At 49.5% G+C, this 21,767-nt stretch overlaps 1 protein-coding gene across 4 annotated transcripts in view; it reads left to right on the plus strand.

Moving 5' to 3' along the window:
- The window catches only part of SH3RF3 (SH3 domain containing ring finger 3), a 394,367-nt gene that overhangs the window by 368,485 nt on the left and 4,115 nt on the right, over window positions 1–21,767 (plus strand). For 2 of the 4 annotated variants that reach the window (XM_064572701.1, XM_064572699.1), the window contains one exon: window positions 15,285–15,619. In XM_064572701.1, coding sequence (XP_064428771.1) covers window positions 15,285–15,619 — 335 coding nt within the window. Of the gene's footprint in view, window positions 1–15,284; window positions 15,620–21,767 lie in introns of those variants that run through there. The other 2 variants (XR_010405756.1, XM_064572700.1) reach the window with 2 other exon arrangements.

Below are 21,767 nucleotides of genomic sequence, written 5' to 3' on the forward strand. Positions count from 1 at the left end.
TCTCTCTTTCTCAGTTCCTGTAAAGCCACCTATCTGTCTCTGATACACTCAGACTTGCATGGATTGGATTCCATGGGCTATCTGAAAAATGCATCCTCTGGCTAAAACCCTTCTACCCCAATTTCCAATCCAGCGTGGGAATCAGCACGGGGCCTTCTTGTTGGTTTTTATGACCCTGCTTTTTTATTTGGGTGTATTAGGTTATCTAGAACTCTTGATGTTTCCAGTAAAACTATATTGAAGTTCAGATCTTGGCATCTTTCCTGACAGAATTCTTCTCATCTATTATTTGGATGCTTGGTTAGCCTTCAATTGTACATGTTTCCAATGTTTCTGTAACATTTTCCAAAAAAGCCTGTTGGGATGTGTTTTCCTCTTTCCATCGCACACTTGTTTATCACAAATGCAGTATGTGTGTGTGTGCCTGAAGCTTATATGTGAGATCTTTATACCCGATGATAGCAGTGTCAGCACTCCTATTGTGTAGGCGTGGTCTGGACTGGGAAATCTCACGAGAGGTCAAAGTGAAATCTGCCCCAGTTACTCTCGCTGTATAACAAATCACCCCCAAAACTCCATGGTGTAGAACAATAATCACTTTGATACGCTTATCTCATGTTCTGTGGATCAGGACCTTGGGTGGGGCACACCCAGGAGACTGTCTCTACTCTGCCAGGTCTGGGGCCTCAGCTGAGTCTAGGAGGCTGTGGAGGATGTGCTGGTGGGAGCAGAGCCACCTGCAGGCACGCTCGCTTACAGGTTTGGCAGTTGATGCTGGCAGTTGGCTTGAACCTCTGTTGGGCTGTTTGTCAAACACTAGCTGTGGCCTCTCCATGGTGGGCGGGCTTGGGCTTCCTTGCAGCGTGGCGGCTGGTTCTGAGAGTGAGCACATGGCATCTTCATGCCTTGGATCACGAGTGGCATTTCCAGTGTGCTCTGTCAGTGGAGGCTATCACAAGGTCTCCCGCACATGGGGATGAGACACGACTCCTGTCACTTAACAAGGGGAGTGCCAAAGTCACTTTGCCAGGAGGGTGAGTGGGAGGGGAGACAGTGTTTTGGCCAAATTTGGAAAATTCAATCTGCCACATCACCCAAGATCTAGCTCTGTGACCTCTCATTCTTTCCCTGAGTTCAGCTTGTCTTGCTTGTCTGTTACAGCTATCTCCAGTGCAGTACTTTTTAATTAAATGCAAAAATCAATTCTGTTCCAGCTCCCACTGACGTCCTGGGCAGAGGAGATGGTAGCCTGGGGTGCCAGGAGCCCTCCTACCAAACTGCACAGCCCCATCCAAGCCTGCCGCTTGTCAGTGCTGGGCACCTACACACACCCCTCTGCCTCCTCGTTTTTCCCCTGAAATAGATTGTCAGTTTCTTAATATTAGGGAGGGAGGCAGGGACTGCTTTGTGAAGCTGACAGCCCCCTGCTGCTCAGTGCTGCACAGGTGATGTGTCCCCTTAGGCCAAATGTGTCATCACAGCTTGTAGGAAGGGTGACTTCAACATAGCTACCTGTGAGGACCATTGATTTAGAAGAAAAGACTAGATCCTGCACTGTTCCTTTGGCTGAGAGGTGATACTCTCTTCTCCAACATAGTAAAAAGCAGCTATGAAGTGACACTTAAGTATCATTCATACCAAGACTTATTCTTGCAGAAAGAGGGCATTGTGTCCAATATCTCCATGGTACCAGACAGCCGTGTAGTAACCATATTGAGACAAACGTGCTTCTCCCAGGTGTCAGGCATCTAGCATGTATGGTTTCATTTGGTCCCCATGACAACCCTCTGTGGTAGGTACTCGTGTTACCTCATTTCTGAGGCACAGAAAATTTAGGTCACTTGTTCACGGTGTATGGCCAGTCGGTAATAGGAGCTGGAGTAGAGCCAGAGGGTCTGCGTCCGGCTCTTTGCTGCCCTGCTGCCTTGCCTCTCTTTCCCTTCTTCATCTGGAGTCTTGGCTTCAGAATGAACATCCCAGGGCCCTGCAACCCGCCATTTCCCAGGGCACACCCAACAAGCCTGCCGCATGTAATCCAAGCCAGGCACATCCCTCCTTCATTCAGCACCCATTGACAGTGGGCCGCATGTGCTCAGGGTGCCCTGACCCTGGCCTCGCCTGCTGTGTGGAGTGATGGTGTCGTGGGACCACCCTGAAGAAGTTGGATGTGCGGCTGCCACAGACCAACCGGGCCCTGATCGCACTTGTGCAGTGCCTTGGTGGAGTGCTGCACTGGGCTGGGCCTAGGACCCAGGGGTGCGTGCAGCGAGCTCTGCCCTGGGGAAGGCTTTGGTGGCAGTGGGGCTGAGAGGAAAGAGAACGACGTGACTCAGCTGCCCTACATGGATTGGCTATGTTAGATCTGGGGATGGCACCCAACATCTATCACTCAGAAAGTTTCACTGCATAAAAGCTGGTTCAAGGAGCTGCAGGGCTGATGGGGGCATTCGGACCAGCTCAGCCCTGGAGATGTGGCTGTGTTCAGGGGCAGTAAGTGAAGTCTGGTTAGACTCAGCAGACACTGAGTAATGTTCCAGAACTTTAGCCAGGCCCTGGTGTTTAGGGCAGATCAGGAGTGGGAGGGCCCAGGCCAGAGGCTTTGATGACACCAGTAATGAAGAAACAATAAACCCTCCCTCCATTCACTCATTCATTAACTGCAGGGGGAATGGCAGGTGGTGTGACAGGTAGAGAAGGCCTGGGATTCACCATTGAGACCTGGATCCAAGCCTAATTCATCTCTCTCGACTTGAATTTCCTCATCTGCAAATGAGGTGACTGTGATCCATACCCAACTGCTATGTATTGGACTGAATGTTCATGTCCCCCCAAAATTCATAAGTTGAAGCACTAACCCCCAGTGTGAGGTGGGACCTTTGTGGGTAATTAGGGTTAGATGATGTCATGAGGGTAGAACCATCATGTTGGGATCAGTGGCCTTGAAGAAGAGGAAGAGAGAGACCTCCCTCTCCATATGCACACCTAAGGAGAGGTGGTGTCTGCAAGCCAGGAAGAGAGTCCTCACGAGCTAGCAGTCTGATCTCAGACCTCCAGTTTTCAGGCTGTGAGAAAATAAGTTTCGTTAGTTAAGTCACCCAGTGTGTGATATTTTGCTGTGGACACCTGAGCAAACTAACGCAGATTTTGTTACCAGGACGTGGGGTGGTACTCTTACAAATAGCTAAAAATGTGGGTGCAGCTGTAGAACCAGGCAGTGGGTAGAGCCTGGGAGAGTTTGAAGTGCATGCTTGATATATGGACATTAAAGGTAGTTCTGGTGAGGGCTCAGAAAGAAAAGAGGAGAGCTGGAGAGAAGCTTCTCTTTTCTTAGAGAATATGTAAATAATCATGAAGAGCACACTGGTGGAAATATGAATGTTAAAGAATAGTGCATCTTAGGTCTCAGAGGGAAATGAGGAACGCATTATTGGACACTGGAAGGAGGGCACTCCTCCTTATAAGGTGGCAAAGAATTTAGCTGAACTGTGTTCTCCTGTTCTGGGGACCTTTGAGCAATGACATTGTTGGTGAGCTGAGGAAATTTCTAAGCAAAGGGTCGTAGGACTGGCTTAGTTCCTCCTGACTGCTTAGAGTAAAATGCAAGAGGAAAGAATAAACTGAAAAAGGAATTGTTAACCAAAAAGGAACCAGAACTTGGGTGTTTAGGAAATTCTTAGCCTATCCATATTGCAAAAAAAAAATGAGAAAGTATATTCTAAGGAGAATGTAAGCGTGAGGCTGAACAACCGTTTGATGAAGAGATGCCAGGTGTGGTTCATGGAGGTGACCAGCAGTCTCCACAGGGGCCAGGAGTGCGGGGACACTGCCACTTTGAACTAACAGGAATGGAGCAAGCAGGATGGAATGAAGGGTGGTTGTAGGACGTCTTGGATCCTACAGGACCAGACCATCCAGCTATCTGGCCGCAAATGTGCACTATTCTTCAAGCAAGAGGAGGAAGGACGCTAAGGCGATCCAGAGATCATGAGGGCCACCACCTCAGTTCCAACAGGCAGGTGGCCTCTGATGGAAGCCTTGGAGGTAGGTCTCCAAGGGAGGCACTGAACCATATAGGATTATTCTCAAACTTCAGGCTCCGGTGGGATTTGTCTTGCTAAGTTTTGGACTTGCCCGGGACCTTCTCCGTCCTATTTCTGCCATTTGGAATGGGACTGTCTCATTTATGCCTGTGCCACCATCGTGCCTGGGGCCACATGGTGTGTCTGAACCATACTTGCACCCTCACTCGTGTCTGATTTGAATATTGAGATAAGACTTTGGACGTTAGACTTTGGAGTTGAAGCCTGAATTAATTAAGACTTTGTGGGTTTGGATGGAATGAATGCATTCTGCATAGGAGAAGGACATGAACTTGGGAGGTAAGGGCAGAATGTTATGAACTGAATACTTGGGTCCCCTGCCACCCAAATTCATATGATGAAGCCCCAATGTGATGACATTTGGAGATGAGGACTTGGAGAGGTAATTATTAGATGAGGTCATGAGGGTGGAGCCCCATGATGGGATTAGTGGCCTTAGAAGAATAGGAAGAGAGAGGGCTCCCTTTGCATGCCCTTGCAGTGAGGAAAGGTCCTGTGAGGACTCAGCAAGAAGCCAGCCATCTACAGCCGGGAAAAGAGCCCTCACCAAGAACCTGACAATGTTGGCACCCCAATTATGGGTTTCCAGCTTCTAGGCTAGGAGAAAATACATTTCTGCTCTTTAAGCCACCCAGTCTCTGGTATTTTGTTAGGGCAGCTCGAGCCAACTAAGACAAGGTACATTAAAATAGAAATGGTATACGCAACACCAGGCATGTGGTCAATGCTCAGCTTTCTTTCCTCTATGAAACAGATGTGTGGGGGTGCTGGCATCATTGCCTGAGAAGGAAATAAGAGAGTGAGAGTCAAGCCTCTGGAAAGGGGCAAGACCTGCCACATGAATGAGAGTGATAAACAAATAGGTTGGGGAAAATGAGCATGGGCTGCCATGATTTACAAGTTTGGAGAAATGGCCTCCATCCCGGTGTGGACCCCACCGTCCCAAGCAGCCGAGGTGCGCTCAGGCTGCTGCGCTCTGTTGAGGAGGAGGACAAGGACAGGCAGCCAGGTGCCAGGGCGTTGGCCTGCAGATGGCGCTGAGAGCACAAGCCCCCAGCCCCTGGCCACTCACCTGGGCACGGGCATGGGGGACGTGATCACCTCTGGATGTCTCTAATCAGGGCTGGGCAGAGCGAGCCTCCCCAGGACTCCAGCTCAGAGCTTCGGGCGTCTTTTGATGGTTTTATTTGTGTGATTTCTATCTTTAAAAAATGTCTAGGTGAAGTTGCAGATAAAAGACCTAGAGCTCATTTGAGACCTTGGGGCTAGAGATGCTTTCACCGTAGAAGAGAGAATTGAAGAGCCAATCCTGTGTCAAAGCTTCTGGCAAGAGTACATTAATGAGTGAAGCAAGAGACCAAGTCCAGGAGCATTTGTACCTGGGGCTGGGGGGAAGGCGCAGCGCTGGCAGGAAGGATCCAACCACTGTGCAGAAGGGCAGGGAAAGAAACCATAATACAGAGTCGAGGAGCCCAAGAGAGGGCCCTTCTCAAGGGGGAGGAGATGAGGAATGCCGGTGCCCTGGACAGGTCAGGTTCAGGGTGCCCAGAGGCCCAGCTGAGGTGGGTCCCTGGTGTCTTTGTCTGCTCTCAAGTTCTAGTCCCCACCATATTTTCACCATCTTTATTTACTGTGTTTTCTGGGAGCTGGAAAGGGTACCTGGTGCTTTCCAGCCAGCAAGCTGAGTGTGAAAAAAACAAGGAAAAACAACATGGTTAGTGTGGTTTTCTTCTCACAACGCTCCTGCCCTACAACAGAGACTGGGGTGTTTCTTTAAGTTGGGAGCTTCTGAGTGCACTGTTTCAGGGACTTGGGAGAATATTTCTCAACCTGTTATTGCACAAGAGGCTTCCAGAGGCTCAGAGACATGTAGCTGGCACTTGAGTCCTATTCGATCTTCCTTTGTGGTGGATAACTGCACGGGCTAGCCTTCCTCTGACCTCAGCCTGTGCTCCCGGGACATGAGTGCTGGCTGAGGGCCAGGTGAACAGATGAAGACCACTGGCATACACCACCACCGTTGCTGAGGTTCGTGACAGCTAGTCCTTGTTGAAAGCCTACTCTGTGCTGGGCACTCTGCTAGGTGCTTTACCTGCCATCCTCATCAGTCCTCTGATCAGTGCCGAGGCTACTGTCAAGATTCCGTCCTGAGTAAGCAGCCCAGAGGAGCCAAGAGCTGCTGGGTCACAAGGGTGGTGGGTAACTGGCCAACCCCATTTTATCATCATGCAGCCCTCATTAGAGTTCTGTAATCATGGCTCTGTGTAAATACCTCAGTGCCCATCTGCGAAGTGACTTAAACACATGGAAAACCTCCGTGGTGCATTGCACGGGGCCTCCCACTTATCGATGCCATGTTGGGATGACATGCCTTCGTTCTCAAGACAAAGCAGTAGAGCTGGCATTAAAATTTGGAAGCAAGTCCCAGATTTAAATCCAAATGGTGCAACTTTCTAGTTGATTACACTATGTCTGTTGATTACAATCTCAGAGGTTATGTTTTTTCTATTGGGTTGTTTTAAAAACCTAAGAGCTAATGATGTCCAAGACTTAGTGCCTGGTTCATAGTGAGCTCTCAAGAAATAGTCTAAAGTATAATTAGCTATATATAAATATGTATATGTATATGTATACATATGTGTATATATATACATATATATATATATAGTCCATTTTACATATGAGCCTAAGAGCAGTTAAGTGACTTGTTCAAGATCAGTAAGCTGATCAATGACAGTGACACCCCCTCCATCTATCTCCAAAGCTGTCATGATGTGCCATCTTTTTGAAGTTCCTCAGGGAGACAGTATCCTCTACTTCAGGAGCTCTTTCCTGCTGCATTGAACTTGGCTGGTCACCCAAAACCACTTGCCAGGCCCAGCTCCTGAGTGTTGTCCTCTGTTTCTGAGTCTAACAAACTGCTGTAATCACAGTGCTTTGGAGGACCCAGATCCCACTCCTACTTCTTCTTCTGTCCATTCAGCTCCCTTTTCAGAGTGCCCAGCACAGTGCCACAAGCAGAGCACTGAACAAAGGCTTCACTGAATGGTTTCAATCCTCAGGAAGAGCAAGAGGGCAGCATACTGCAGCAGGCATCTTTCCCATCAAAAACAAAAGCTAGAGAAAGCACAGTCAGATTGGCACATTGTTATCTGCTGCTTCCCTTCCCCGTTATTTTCATGAATCAATCTTCAACTTTGGTCTTTTGTGAGGGCAGTATTTTTAAAGATGTGTTTTCATGTTTAGAATAGCCAATAGCTAAATGCACATTTTTCCTGTCTCTTTTGATTAGCTTGTGAACTTCTTCCTCTTTATTTAGTATAGATCTTGTATTCCTCTACCCTTTCTGAAGATGCAGTACAAATTTATATTGTTATAACCCCTTCTCTGCTCTTATAGTAACTGTATTTTCAGGCAGAGATGTGTCTTTCCCCATCAAAATTTTAACAAGGCATAGCTTTTAATTACCCTTTCCCCATCTCCAATAGGAAACTTTCCAAACATGAAATTTTAATCAAAAGGCTTCCAAGTGTCCCTTGCTGTCTGGGAGCCAGACTCAGTATATGAAGATAAGGATGCACCATGTCCCTTCGTTTTTTATTTTGATTATCTAAAGGCTCCTCGAAGCCCCCAGCCAAATCCATGTGGATCAGGCCTCTCACCAGCTACTTCCCAAATGTACAGCTGCGAGTCATTCTAACAGGTGTGAGGATTGATGCCCCTACTTCTCCAAGCTCTGGCCTTCCTGGAGGCCTCTGATGCCTGCCCCGTGATGTTCCTAACTGCCCATAGGTTGATGTGGCATCTGAGAGTTGTTTGACCATCTTCTAAACTGGTTTTATTTATTTTATTTTATTATGTTATATTAATCACCATACATTACATCATTAGTTTTTGATGTAGTGTTCCATGATTCATGGTTTGCATATAACACCCAGTGCTCCATTCAATACGTGCCCTCTTTAATACCCATCACCAGGCTAAACCATCCCCCCACCTCCCTCCCCTCTAGAACCCTCAGTTTGTTTCTCAGAGTCCATCGTCTCTCATGGTTCGTCTCCCCCTCTGATTCCCCTCCTTCATTCTTCCCCTCCTGCTATCTTCTTCTTCTTTTTTTTTTTAAACATATAATGTATTATTTGTTTCAGAGGTACAGGTCTGTGATTCAACAGTCTTGCACAATTCACAGCTGATTTTGCTTTCTGTATCATTCTGTCTGTTGTGTCAGCCAGAGTCTGCCATGGCCATGTGGGCCCGGAGCGAGTGCGCAGCTGCAGGGTGCATGCCCCCACCTCCTGTCGCCCACTGGCAGGAGCTGGTATCACCTTCCCTCCAAATGCCCTGTGACTATCACCATCACATGGTCCCCACTCCGTCTCCCCACCTGTGGCCGCGTGCTGATGACCTTGCCACCCAGAGTCACTCACTCACCTGCTCTCCTCCCCTCATACCTCATCTGCCTCCAGCATGGCTCCGGGCAGCTCCCAGTGTCTGCTGAGCAGACTTCCGGCCCCTCAGCCTACTCTCAGGGCACCAAGATATGCTGTCCCCTGCCTTTCTCATCTCCCAGGCATCTCCTCCGTTCCTTCCATACTTTCTCATGCCTCACCAGGACCAGATCACCCACAAGCCCACCCCCTTCATTATATCCAATCAGCCCAGCCCTCAAGGCCACCCCAAGTGCCCCCTCTTATAAGACCACCTCCTCCGTAAGCTAATAGCAAAAGTTCTTGCTGGTTCATCACATCTAGTACCATTATGGTCGAAGCAACAGGTGGCAACTTTTTCCTTTATTATGTTTTCCCTGTTAAACTAAAAGAAATACACATTTGACATAATGACTCAAACAAATACAAAAGTGCATCACACCCCTGTAACTAATATTAACAGTCTGGAAGGAATATTTCTATGCTTTCCTCAGACAGTCTGCAGATGCTCCCAGGTCACTGAGTGTCCACCCATGATCTGAACAGGACCCATGACCTGTGATCATTGTCTCCTGTATCTCAGCTCATGCAAACACAGAGTGAAAATGTGTGATTGTGTTTGATCCTTTGTTCTCAAAGGTAGAGTTCTCAGCCACCCTTCTGACTTTGAACAGAGCATTACCCATTCATGGGCACAATCAGTTGGGGATTCCTCTTCAGGCTAAGGTTTTCCCAGACTATCAGGGCTAAGCCTTGCAGTCAAGTCTGAGTCGACATACTACGCACCATACTACCCACCATAGGTGGCCCAGTGTTCAGTGTGTGCCTGACCAGTGATTTTAAATGTTTCCCTGCACAAAGAAGAACTAAGAATCTGTTTGAGAGGAACTATGCTGTGGCCACCTTAACATAGGTTAACCAAGGAGACAACCTGATAAAAAAAACATGGTACTTATAGGTCACATTTACAGGTTTACCTCATTTGAATGAAATGAATTATACCCCTGAAAATTTTAATGTCCCATTTTATAAATCAAGTTCTATTCTCTTTGGCTTTTTATAATTTCACAGAGAATTTCCCGTAATTTTTGGTTGACTCTTAACTGGCAGCAGTTCTTAATTTAAGCTTTAAATTTCTTTTCCCTTTTGCCAAGTTTTTACATTAATGTTCTATAAAACAATTAAGGCCCCTAGGGAGGCCCTTATTTTAATCATAACAGAAAAACTATGATTGTATTATTTGTAAAATGTTTTACAGTTTTCCTATAATAAATGAACACCTTCAAATATCTCTCTTTTTTTTAAAGATTTTATTTATTTATTTGAGACAGAATGAGAGAGAGAGAGAGCACATGAGAGGGGGGAGGGCAGAGGGAGAAGCAGACTCCCTGCCGAGCAGGGAACCCGATGCAGGACTCGATCCAGGGACTCCAGGATCATGACCTGAGCCGAAGGCAGTCGCTTAACCAACTGAGCCACCCAGGCGCCCCCAAATATCTCTTTTTTTAATGTTAAGTTTCCAGATGGTTCTTTTAAAGTAGGGTATGACTTTATTTTAGGGTATGTGTGTCCATATGTGTTAGTGTGTGCGTGTGTGTGTGTGTACACACAAATTTTTTTTAATGAAACTCATAAGCTCTTACTTCTCTAACATGATGATACTCTGTTTACGTGCTGAGGAAGGCTTTCAGAACTACCTGTGTATCTCGAGAGCCAGAGCTTCTGGAGCTACCTCATCAGATGCCAGCAGTCCCTGGCTCGTGCCTGTCCCTCTGGCTGCCGTGGCCTGTCTTGCTTGCTGAGCCTCCATTCATACATCCGCCCTTGCCCTTCAGAGTGCGACTAAGGGGGACGGCCCCACCAGGGAGCTGGTAGGCAGCTCAGACCCTCAGCTTAGACTCAGCACGCCCATGCAGGCCAACACTCGAAAGCGCGGCTTTAAACCCATGCATATTCTTTGGGCTGGGCATTTAGTAGGTGCTCAACGAACCAGTTTCCTTATTTCCCCACCTTCCCATGAAGCTGGTCCCTTCTCTGGGTTTCTACAGCACTATCTGTAGTCTTCTGAAATCATTAGCAGGTTGATACGTGACCATTGGCTTATAATTGATCCCTTCCTGGGTTCCGGATCAGAAGCACTCTTTTTGCCCCCATCTCAGACCTGCTGAGTTAGAATCTTTGAGGGTGAGGCCAACATTTACACTTTATCCAACTCCCTAGTTGGTTCTTTGTACCCAGAGTTGGAGAGCTGAGAGACCCCGTGTTGGCCTGTGGGCTCTCTCAAGGCAACATGAGGGTTAACAGTGAGACACCTGCCTCAGGTGGAAATGAAGTTGATTTTATTCATTTAACAAAAACATACTGGGAGCTAACTAAGTGGTGGGTGTTTTGCAAAAACCTAAAAATAGCACATCATATAAACACATCATAAAAACAGCCACACAAACAAATATTTGTGACACGCATTCATAGTTTAAAAAGCACTCTTCCATCTGTCATCTTAACAACTCGGTGTTGGCAGAGCCAGGACTCGGAGCTGCACCTTCATGCCACTGGCCTGGGCTGCCCCTGTGCTCCTATCCTATTCCAGGGGCAGAGGAAGGGGAGGGAGGCCTCATGTGAAGGTTGCCTGCATGGGCGCAGTGAAGGGCCTCACAGAGAAGGAGAAGCCCATCACTCATTTTGGGAGAAGACGGAAGATGAGGGCACGTTTCTCTGCAGATGTGCCTTCCACACGTGGGACTTATAAGAGGGAGGCATTTTGTTCCCACACTTCAGAGTGTTTGTTGTCCCCCTACAAGGCTGAAATGGCTGCACCGTGGCCTTGGGATGGAAAGTGACCCTCCTCCAGAGAGGGGAATGGAGGCCACAGACGGAGGTAGCGGAATGCTGGCAGGAAACGGTGTAGGACAGCAGTGAGTCTCCTAAAACACTAAAACATACCTACAACGACCCCGAAATCATAACAGCGTCACCATTCTCTGCATTTGACTGGGCTCAGGAAAGTCCCTAATTTAGTCCTGTTCCCAGGAGAAACCCAGACAAATCCATCTTTCTTTTAATAACCTTTAGTCCAGATTAACCTGAAATTGTGTCCTCTAAAACTTCTTATTGTCCCGTGGTGTCACTCCTAAAATTGATCTGCAAGTCTGTTCCCACCACCAGCAAAGTGCCCATCAGTGGATTCTTACCTGCATCACCCAGAATAGGGCAACCGGCAAGGGAAAGACTTGGAACACCTACATCCTCACTCCCTGAACTCTGGGTGCATGGTAATCGCTAGGTCACCAAGTTCCACAGCAATCTGTAGTAACTGGGTACATAAGGCATTAGCAGAATTCTGTCATGGACGGCAAAGGAGAGGGTTTTCCAGTCGTGATATGAGTGTTTGCCAAAGTCAAATTAAGAAAACAATCTATTATATTTAATCGTGGGGAACTGGGACAGCAAAATTATCCATCACATCCGTGCACCTCTTTCCAAACCACAGCTAAGGCCACACTTCCTGCAAACATGCTAAGTGGCCCAGTGGCTCTGTCTTCTCTCCCTCACAGCACGCCCCACCATGGCGTGGCCCGTGGCTCCAGGGCTTTCTGTCCGAGGCGGCGCCTGGCAGGAAAGCGTTTGTTGATCGAACCTCTGCTCTGCTCTCGAGGCAGAAGGACACCACCATAGGAGTCACAAGCGTGTCATGCTGGCTGACAGCTGGGCCCTGGTCCCTTCCTTTCTTTTTTAACTTGCTGGGGTGTCTCAGGTAGGGCTGTGGTTTCACCCCTGAAACGTCTAAGAGGCAGCTCCCCACTTCTCGTTCTATCTCCTTCCAACTTTGTCACATATGAGGGAGAGGCCAGGGCCACCGGCTCTGAATGGAGGTGAGCTCATCGCTTGTCCCAGGGTGATAGGGACAGTCAGTGTGAAAACGCTCTCCCACACGGAACCCCTTTGACTGGGACGCTGGCGGCCATCTCTCATGGCAGGTGCTGTCCCACTGGGCATGTGCCTCCTGACAGACCCCTCTGCCGGTGGTGCCCTTGACGATCCGGCATCACGGCCAAGCGGGCTTGTCCCTCCCCTGGTGCCCAAACAGCTCCACACATGTTCGCCTCACCCCTGGTCCCGGAAGCCCGCTGGCCTCACGCCAGGGCCAGCCTGCACCCTCCCCTGCGGTCTGTCCCAGCGAGGCCCAGCCTAAGGCAGCGGCAGCAAAGGCGGCTGGGCCCACAGCCCCTCGGGGACTGCAGGCGGCGCCAGGCGGTGGCTCCTCCCCCCGGGGCTCCGGCAGGGCTGCACATCCACTGCACAGCGGGCATAACTTAGGTCACTGTCTGTGCTTCTGGCCATATCCTGTTAAATCACTTGGCGTCTTCAGCTTCACTATCCCACTGGATTAGTAACTGGAATGTGAGCGTTGGATAGCATATAGCTTCTGTGATATTTGGATGTTCCGTTTGGGTGTCCACATGGCTCCCTAGGTCCGGTGGGCAGGCTCACCCTCCCGGAGCACCCAGAGGGCCATGAGCTATACACCGCCCCTCACGCCAACACTGTGTCCTCCAGTGCCCTCCCCTTCATGGCCTCGGATAAGGAGACTGTCATCATGAGGAGCAGACACACGCGGCCAGCTGTCAGCACCTCTCATTGGTGGTGGCCTCAGGAGCCCCAGCTACCTGGGAGACAAGGAAGCCTCTGATGCCAGCTGTGTGGCGCCCCCTCGTGGCCAAACTCACAAAGCTCTCCAAGTGTATCACCGCGCTTTGTAGCTGCGGAAGCAGGACAGAGCTGGGCAACATAAAGTCAGGGGGCTATCCTTCGCTGCGTTACCCCACACCCACCTGCTCCCCACCAGCCTGGGGCTTGCTCGTGCCAGCAATTCCTCACCAGGGACAGTATCCAGGACATCTACTTCCATTCTTTCTATCAATATCCTTGCAAAGGGTAGAGAAAACATACGGACTTGTTCATACTAAAGTGTTACTGGCTTAGCTTAAGGATATGCATTTTAGAGATGTGCATTTTAAGAATATTTCGGCACCACTTAACCCACCCTCCCCCAGGAGCCTCTAACCATGCAGACAAGGAAGGTGGGAAGAGGAAAGCTTCCCTCAGCCCACCTCAAGGTCTGCTCAGCCCTGTGACCAAATGGCCATTGCTGACTCAGTGACTATAGCTTCAGACTTCCGTGTGCTGCCACTGTCTTACACCGTACGCCCATATCCCCCTGCCACCTGATTTCCACTGAACATTAGAAAACTAAACTCTCAGGGTGCCTGGTTGCCTCAGTCGGTTGAGTGTCTGCCTTCGGCTTAGGTCATGATCTCGGGGTCCTGGGATCGAGCCCCGAGTCAAGCTCCCTGCTCAGCGGGGAATCTGCTTGTCCCTCTGCCTCCCCACCCCGCTCATGGGTGCTCTCTCTCTCGAATAAATAAATAAAATCTTTAAGAAAAAAGAAAACTTGAGTAAGGCCATAAAAATGGTCAAATCCCAGAGCAAGGGTGTTGTTCTAAAAGCACTTCTGCATGTACACACTTTCTCTTTCACACATACATCGCTCACTGGCAATGTTTCACACACTTCCTTATGTGCTTTGTGATCAGCAGGCTGAGGGAGGCTGATGTGCCCACTCACTGACAGCGATAGCAGAATTCAGGGCAGACATAGTAGCTGGTCCCGGCCACCCGAGGACACTGCCCGGATCCTTCTCTGGGTCTGTGTGGCCACCCCAGCCTGCCTCTCAGTTCCTCATTGAGAGCTTGCTCTGAGCCTCCAGGATATGAGACTAAGGAAAGAAGGGTCAAGGTAGTACTGAGCGGGGCCTCCAGTGAAGACTCTGTGCTCATCGTCCCACCGGCAGGTGGCTTTGCGGGGCGTGGTGGGTAGTCCTCCACGAGAACTGAGAGTGAGTTATGGAGCAGGGGAGGGGTCTGCACATTGTAGTGGGACGGTGTATTCATGGCCCCATGATTGTAAGGGCAGATTCTTCTGATTATGTCACTGGTTTTGTGTGTGAGGAGCCGTGACCTCATGTTGTCACATTCTGTAACAACCCTTTCTCTTAAGATAAGGAAGCCACCTGCTGGGCAAAGAGGTCTTATCAGGATGTTTCTCACTGAGGGAAGTTGCCTTCACTGGGGAGCTGCCCTTGGCTCTGGGACAAGCAGTCCTTCCCTCCTGCAAAGAACTGTCTCAGGGAATAAATGTGACATGCACACATACACACTGTGTGGTACAAATAATTCTGCAGAGGAAAGTTTGCATACAGTGCTGCCCAGGGTTTCCAAACAAAGATGTGCAGGATACATGGGCTTCGGCTATATAAACCCAGGGGTTGAGGGAGCTAATCTCAGGAAGCCTGATGTAGAATCATTTCACTGCCTGCTCGGGTAAAAAGAAGCCAGTTGTGTTGACTGCTGGTTCCTGTGGCACAGCAAGTGAAGTCCCCATCCGGATGGCCCTGCCATGGCGGGGGGTACGTTGTTGGGAAGGGCCCCCCACAGCATCCTCTCCCGGGAATGGTGCCTTCGGGCCTGCCCCCGGGCCTCCTGGATCTGTTCTGGGTACTTGTGCCAGGTTTGGGGAAAGAAAGGAAAATAAGAGTTGGAGAAACTTTCAGTCTTAGCTCTGTTTTCTTTCTTTAACCAGGTTTACAAGATTTTGTTTAAAGTTTCTAAATAAGATTATATTTCTCTCCCTGCTCACTAACAACAAGGGCATTTAGGAGTATTAACCCACTGGATTTCAATTCTGTGTGTCTTTCCAGAAAGAGAAGAAGAGTGGGCTGCTGAAGCTTCTCGCTGGGGCATCCACCAAGAAGAAATCTCGCTCCCCACCGTCCATCTCTCCAACCCATGACCCCCAGGTGGCAGTGGACACCTCACTCCAGGGTGCAGTGGGGCCCGAAGTGTCCTCGCTGTCCATCCATGGCAGGGCAGGGTCCTGCCCCATAGAGAGCGAGATGCAAGGTGCCGTGGGCATGGAACCACTGCACAGAAAGGCGGGCTCCTTGGATCTGAACTTCTCCTCATCCCCCTCCAGGCAAGCACCTCTCTCCATGGCTGCCATTCGTCCTGAGCCCAAGCCTTTGTCCAGGGAGAGGTAAGGGGGGGGAAGGTGGGCTCACATCCTCTGGCACCTTGGTGTGGGCTTGTCTCTGAGATTGGAGCCATTGAGGGAAACAGTGACAGTGGGGATGTTTGGCAGGTTAAATTTACCAAACATCCCTCTTACCCACATCTACTAGGCTCCTGAGCTTGGATGGTGAGCATCAGATAAAACACATTTGGGAATGAAGGGGAGCATATTTCACATTCTGAATCCACCTGGGTCCTGAGTTTGGGATTTGCAAGGGATTCATCAGGACATTTGGCAGAACTGATGGAGTACTGAGCCCAAAGAGTGAGCGATGATGTTAGTGAGGGACTATGTCCCCTCAGCCCTGTGGGAAACCTGGAGTGAACCCCTGGGCTGAGTCCCATGGTCTTTGTGCCCTATCCTGGAAGCAGCTGTGACATCTTAAAATTATAAAGCATTACTCCCAAATTGGCTTCAATGTATATAGTCTATTGGGTTGAACTATACAAAATTGCCAATATTCATTTGTTCTTTTTTTTTTTTAATATATATTTTTAAAGATTTTATTTATTTGCGAGAGAGAGAATGAGAGGCAGAGACATGAGAGGGAGGAGGGTCAGAGGGAGAAGCAGACTCCCTGCTGAGCAGGGAGTCCGATGGGGGACTCGATCCCGGGACTCCAGGATCATGACCTGAGCCGAAGGCAGTCGCTTAACCAACTGAGCCACCCAGGCGCCCTATTCATTTGTTCTTTACCAAAACCAGAAATTTCACAGTTAAGCCTAGAGTTTTACAGAGCAATAAACTGAATCTACCGGGGAGGGGGCCTCAGGTGCCAGAACTTTACAAGGGGTCAGAGGCTGGGCCCATTTGAGGTAGGCCTTCGAGAGCTTCGAATAAGGGTTGGAAGGCACTGCAGAGAGAGGGGATTGTGTCAAATTAGGACAGTGGCGAAGTCCTTTCCCTTCTAAGTGCCTTCTCATTGGAACGCTGCTTAAATAGTAAAAATGTGAGCAGTCTCCTGAGAAAGCAATCTTGGCGTTTCTGTCAGAATCCCCCCTCCCATCAACCACACTGCCTGATGGCCTGCTCTTTCCCGTGCTCCCCAGTGCCTGAAGCCTAGAAGGCCACCACTGTCCTGAGCATCCACTAACCTCTGGCACCAAGGCAGAGCTAGCTGAGGTTCCGCCTAAATGGGGGATGACAAACCTTTTCTGTCAAGGCCCAGATGGTAAAGTCTGCAGACGTTGTAGGTCATAAGGTCTCTGTCACAACTACTCAGCTCTGCCATGACAGTGTGGGGGCAGCCATCGACAAAGCGGAAATGATGGGTGTGGGGGTTCCAGTAAAACTCTACTGACGGACACCAAAATTTAAATTTCATGTGATTTTCTTGTGTCATAAAATAGTCTTATTTTGATGTGGTTTTCAACCTTTTAAAAAAATAACCGTATTCTTAGTCTCGGACCACACAAATCAGCCACAGGCCGGTTTGCCAAGACGTACCCAGACGATGGGCTGTAGCTGGGCTGATGCTGTGGTGCTGAGACCCAGGGCCGCAGAGAAGATAATCTCCCCAGGTGGTGGAGGGGCAGCGCGAGCTGGTTATGGATTTCTAATCAAGCGTTGTAGTGTAAGTCCGCATTTATGCTTGCATTTAGAATGATAGCTCACATTTTTGGAGTGACATTCAGACAGTCACCAACCAGTATGGATTCCAGCCATAAACACCTAGAACAGCCATGCTGTGCATGCAGCTTACCATCTGTTGACACTGTTCTCGGTGTCTTGTGTGTGTTACTTCAGTCCTTGTAAGAACCCTACAAATTCGGTATCCCATCTTATAGAGGAAGAAACAGAGGTTATTGAAAGGCTGTCACTTGCTCAAGATCACACAGTGAGTTAGCAGCCAAGCCAGGGCTTGAAGCCAATTTGGGGGTAATGCTTTATAATTTTAAGATGTCACAGCTGCTTCCAGGGTAGGGCACAAAGGCCATGGGACTCAGCCCAGGGGTCCACTCCAGGTTTCCCACAGGTCTTTGCTGGCTCAGAGCCTCAGAGCCTGGGTTCTGACCCACTCAGAGGAGCATGGTCAGCAGTCCCCCCAATGTACAGTCTGCCCACCAAGGAACCTGGGTGTCTCTGGCCTTCAAACAGTATGGACCATGTCATAGCCCTGCCAGGATATCAGCATACGCTTCTGGGTCCTCCACAGTTAATCACCAACCCCCTGTCTGTCCAAGATATACCTGCTGTTCAGACTCACTCAGTGCAGAACCCATTACCATGAAGTGCCTCCCCTATAGCAAACCCCCAAGCCCTGCGGAGACTGGGTTCACACCTTACCACACCACACCTGATTCCACACCGCACACATACCACACACATGCCACACACATATACCTCACACACACACACACACACTTTCTCTCTCTTCCTCTATTCCCCTCCAGGGAGCCTCCTCCAACTTTCTGTAACTCTTTCATGTCAGAACCTTCTTCCTTCCACAAGACCAACCCCCAGTGGCCTGTGATTTCTGAATGTGGTTCCCAGTCCTTTGCCTCAGGTCACAAAGTTGGTGACTCCTGAGAATGACAGACCTAGATATTTCAAAGCTGCTCTCATATCTCCCCTAGGTTTCTATTCTCCTCAGATCCCTTGACTTCCAGACTCCTTCATAAAAGGTCTTAAAAGACCCTATTCTAAAAAATCATGGGAGTCTATGATTAACTAGAAAGTTCAGAGAATTACTCTCATTCTGTGAATATTCCATCTAATCAGGGCTTATTGTACCCAGAGACTCGTGGCACCCTGCTTGTCCCCAGCACATTGTGTAGCTCATTAGTGATGAGAGTTTTCAAAATACAGCCTGAAACCAAGCTACTGCCTAATGAGCCCCCAAATGCCCCCTCCCCTCACCCTGTGCAGTCCATAGGCTGCCTCATGTCCTGGGGAGCCCCAGCAGGTTGGAGCAAGGGTTTAACGATGGAAAGGCTTAGTCTCTGGGCTGAGGCAGCTCCAGAAAGCACTTGGCCGAGGGCCCCTGCAGACTCGTGAATAAAACTTAGCCCGCAGCTGGAGGGGAGCAGCTGTAACAAGACTCTCTGCTGCGGAGGCCCGGGCATTCTCTCTGCAGGCCACAGACTGGCAGAGAGCCTGCTGTGTGCAAGGCCACTTTACAGGTTCAAAGGTGGGAGAAAGGCAAAGGGCAGCTGGGGCGGAGACTCCAGGAGGTTCCTACCACCAGCATGCTGAGGAGGGGGCCTCTCTCACCCTGAGCAGAGCGGCGGGGCTGTGGTTGCTGCATGTCCGGGGGGTCTCCTATGTACAAAATCCCTCGGATCTCTCCATTTCCCTCCTGAAGATTTGGGAAGACACCGGGAGCTGCTCTCCAAACTGCTCACAGAGGAAGGAAGTTTGGGCTGGAGGGAGGCCGCCCAGGGAAGCGAACCACGGAGAACTCCCCCCAGGCCCACTGGGCCAGGCCTGCAACCCAGCTCACTAGAGGCAGGCCTGGCTCTCAGGAGACCTGTAGGAGCCAAACCCACAGGCCTAATGTGTAAACCAGAGTGCCCATTACTAACCCTTGCTCGGGAAACTACTCTTAGGTAGATATATTAAGCCCTATGGACAGTGTATGCAGGGAGCCACATTTCTGGAAGGTACTTGGGTACACATAAGAGCAGGGTAGTTATGGGATCCAGTAACAGTCTAATGCCCTGTCTCCCTGGCGGGAATATCCCGACCCTGGGCAGGTGCAGCAGAGTTCCTGGGCCAGCCGCCCCACCGCACGTCCTCTAGATGCCTGCCTCCTGGCTCTCTTACCCCTCAGGGAGGTTGCAGAGTGGCTCTGAGAAACAGGTGCACTGACCACTTATCAGCCAGTTCACCCAAATAGGTGCCTTCATTCTTTGAGTCCCCGTTCCCCCATCTACAAAGTGAGGATATACCTATCTGATAGTTACAATATTTGTAAAACACATAAATCAATACTTGGGAAATTATGAATGCATGAAAAAGAACAATAGTAATATATAAAATGATGTCTGTAATAATATGAAGTGGTGTGATATATAGAAGAATGATCTGATGATGCCTCCAGGGCTGCCTGGCACCTCCTCCCCCACTTTTGATTGGCAACATTTTTTTTCCCACATGTTCACATAGTCCATGTATTTATCCTCACCTCTTACCGGCCTGTGTGAATTGTTTGGCTTTGTTAGGATTTAAAAGTTTTTTGGCTTTGATCTGTTATGTGTCATGGTAGGCAGAGTAATGGCTTCCCAAAGATGTCTATGCCCTAATCCCCAAAACCATGACTTTGTGGACTCACGTGGTCTCAAGGAATGAAAGCTGCAGGCATAATAAAGGTTGTTAACCAGCTGACTCTAAAATGGAGAGATTATCTTGGATTATCCGGGCAGGCCCAGTGTGACCACAGAGTCCTTGTAAGTAAAAAAGGAAGGCAGCAGAGAGGGTCGAGGTGATGCAGTGTGAGGACTCAAAGATGCAGGAAGGAGTGTCCAGCCAGGAATGTGGGCAGCTTCTAGGAGCTGCAAAAGACAGGGGAGTGCATTCCCCCTTGAGCCTCCAGAAGGAATGCATCCTGTGAGACTCTGTTAGATGTCTGACTTAAAGAACTGTGAGTAAGAAACTTGTGCTGAATTATTGTGGAAACTTGTTACAGCAGCAATAGGCAACTAATACATGTGTTGGTATTAGAGTTCAGTGTGCAGGATATAGACGTATGCTTACTTCCAAGTTCCTAGAGGGACCTTGCTCTGCAATGATCGCATTCTACCAGGTTGGGGATTGCACATCATCAACAGCACTACAGCAAGTGCTCTGAAGAGCCTGCCACTCAGAGGCCCCCTTGGGAGGCCTGCTGTCAGGAGGGGGCAGATGACACAGGAGGAGGACACACCACACCGCACATGTAAAGTTAATTGCAATATGCAATGGTAGGAATTCATTCTGATTTTGAGCCTTCTGATTTCCTGAGTTTTATGTCTGAAAATGATCTATGGTTGACATAACCTTACCTCAGCACAGGGAAGTCTCTTCTGATTTATGACGCCACGGTCACAACATGGGAGTAGCTGCTGTCCTTAACTGTTCATTTGGCCCTTTGTGTCTATAACAGGGAGTATCAATTACTTTCAAGCAGCAGGAAAAATAGCTCAGAGTCTTGGAATGATCTGGACAGGAACATTAAATCCTCGACTCTTATACAAAAGGCCCACATCATCCAGCTGGGCTCATTAAGTCATTGAATTGCTCAGAAGCCCCAAATTACTTTCTTTCTAGCAAATTATATTTTCAGAGTTGCTTGTTGCTTCACATCTGGCAGTTGAGGCAAAAGCCAAAACTTGTGTCTGAAGTCTGAGAAATCATCTCACTCTTTGCCTTTTCTTCCTCGGGGAAGAGAAGGCGGCGGGTGTTTGGAGAAGGGTGGAGGGGGGCAGAGAGCCGCAGGTAGGGTCTGCACTGGTCCCTGCCATCGCACACACAGCCTGGGTGCCGGACCCACAGATCTCACAAACACAGAGGCCAGCTGTCCTTTGGGGAGTGGCTGCAGGCAGCCATTTACAGAGATTCTGGGCTGGGAGGAGGGCAAGAGGCATACTGTCCTTTCTCTCCTCCTTTATACCCCAAAAGCCAGTGTCTGAAGCCCAGGGACAGCAGTGGGAATGGGCCCAACCCTCCCACACCTGCAGCCATTCCAAAGCACTTAGCTTGCCTGGCTGGCCCTGCGCCCTCAGCAATAGGAGCCCTGCTGGCCTGCCAACATGGCCTCAGGGGCCACCTTGCTCTCTGCCCTCTGCTCTCACAGCCTGGAACAAGCTGGGACCGGGAGCTTCCCAGAGTGGGGCCTGGGTCTTCTCTGCCTGTGCATCATCCCCCAGCCTCCAGAGTACCAACCCCAGGTGCCCCAAACCATGGCTTCCCTGTCCTGATCCCAGTGGGCCAGTGCCTCAGGCCCTATGCACATGTGGCTGAAGAATGAAGACTTCCTCAGCACTTTCACCTTGACTCCCAGACAGCAGCAAGCAAACATTCGTCCATAGAACTTGTTGAAAATCCACACTCCTGGACCCATTCCACAGAGATTCATTAGTGGGTCCAGGATAGAGCCAGGGACCTGACCCAGGGGTCGTGGAGTCTATGGCCA

This window comes from Mirounga angustirostris, unplaced genomic scaffold, assembly GCF_029215605.1.
Source record: "Mirounga angustirostris isolate CCGP_5_RB_7025 unplaced genomic scaffold, mMirAng1.0.hap1 SCAF_10, whole genome shotgun sequence".
Taxonomy (NCBI): Eukaryota; Metazoa; Chordata; class Mammalia; order Carnivora; family Phocidae; genus Mirounga; species Mirounga angustirostris.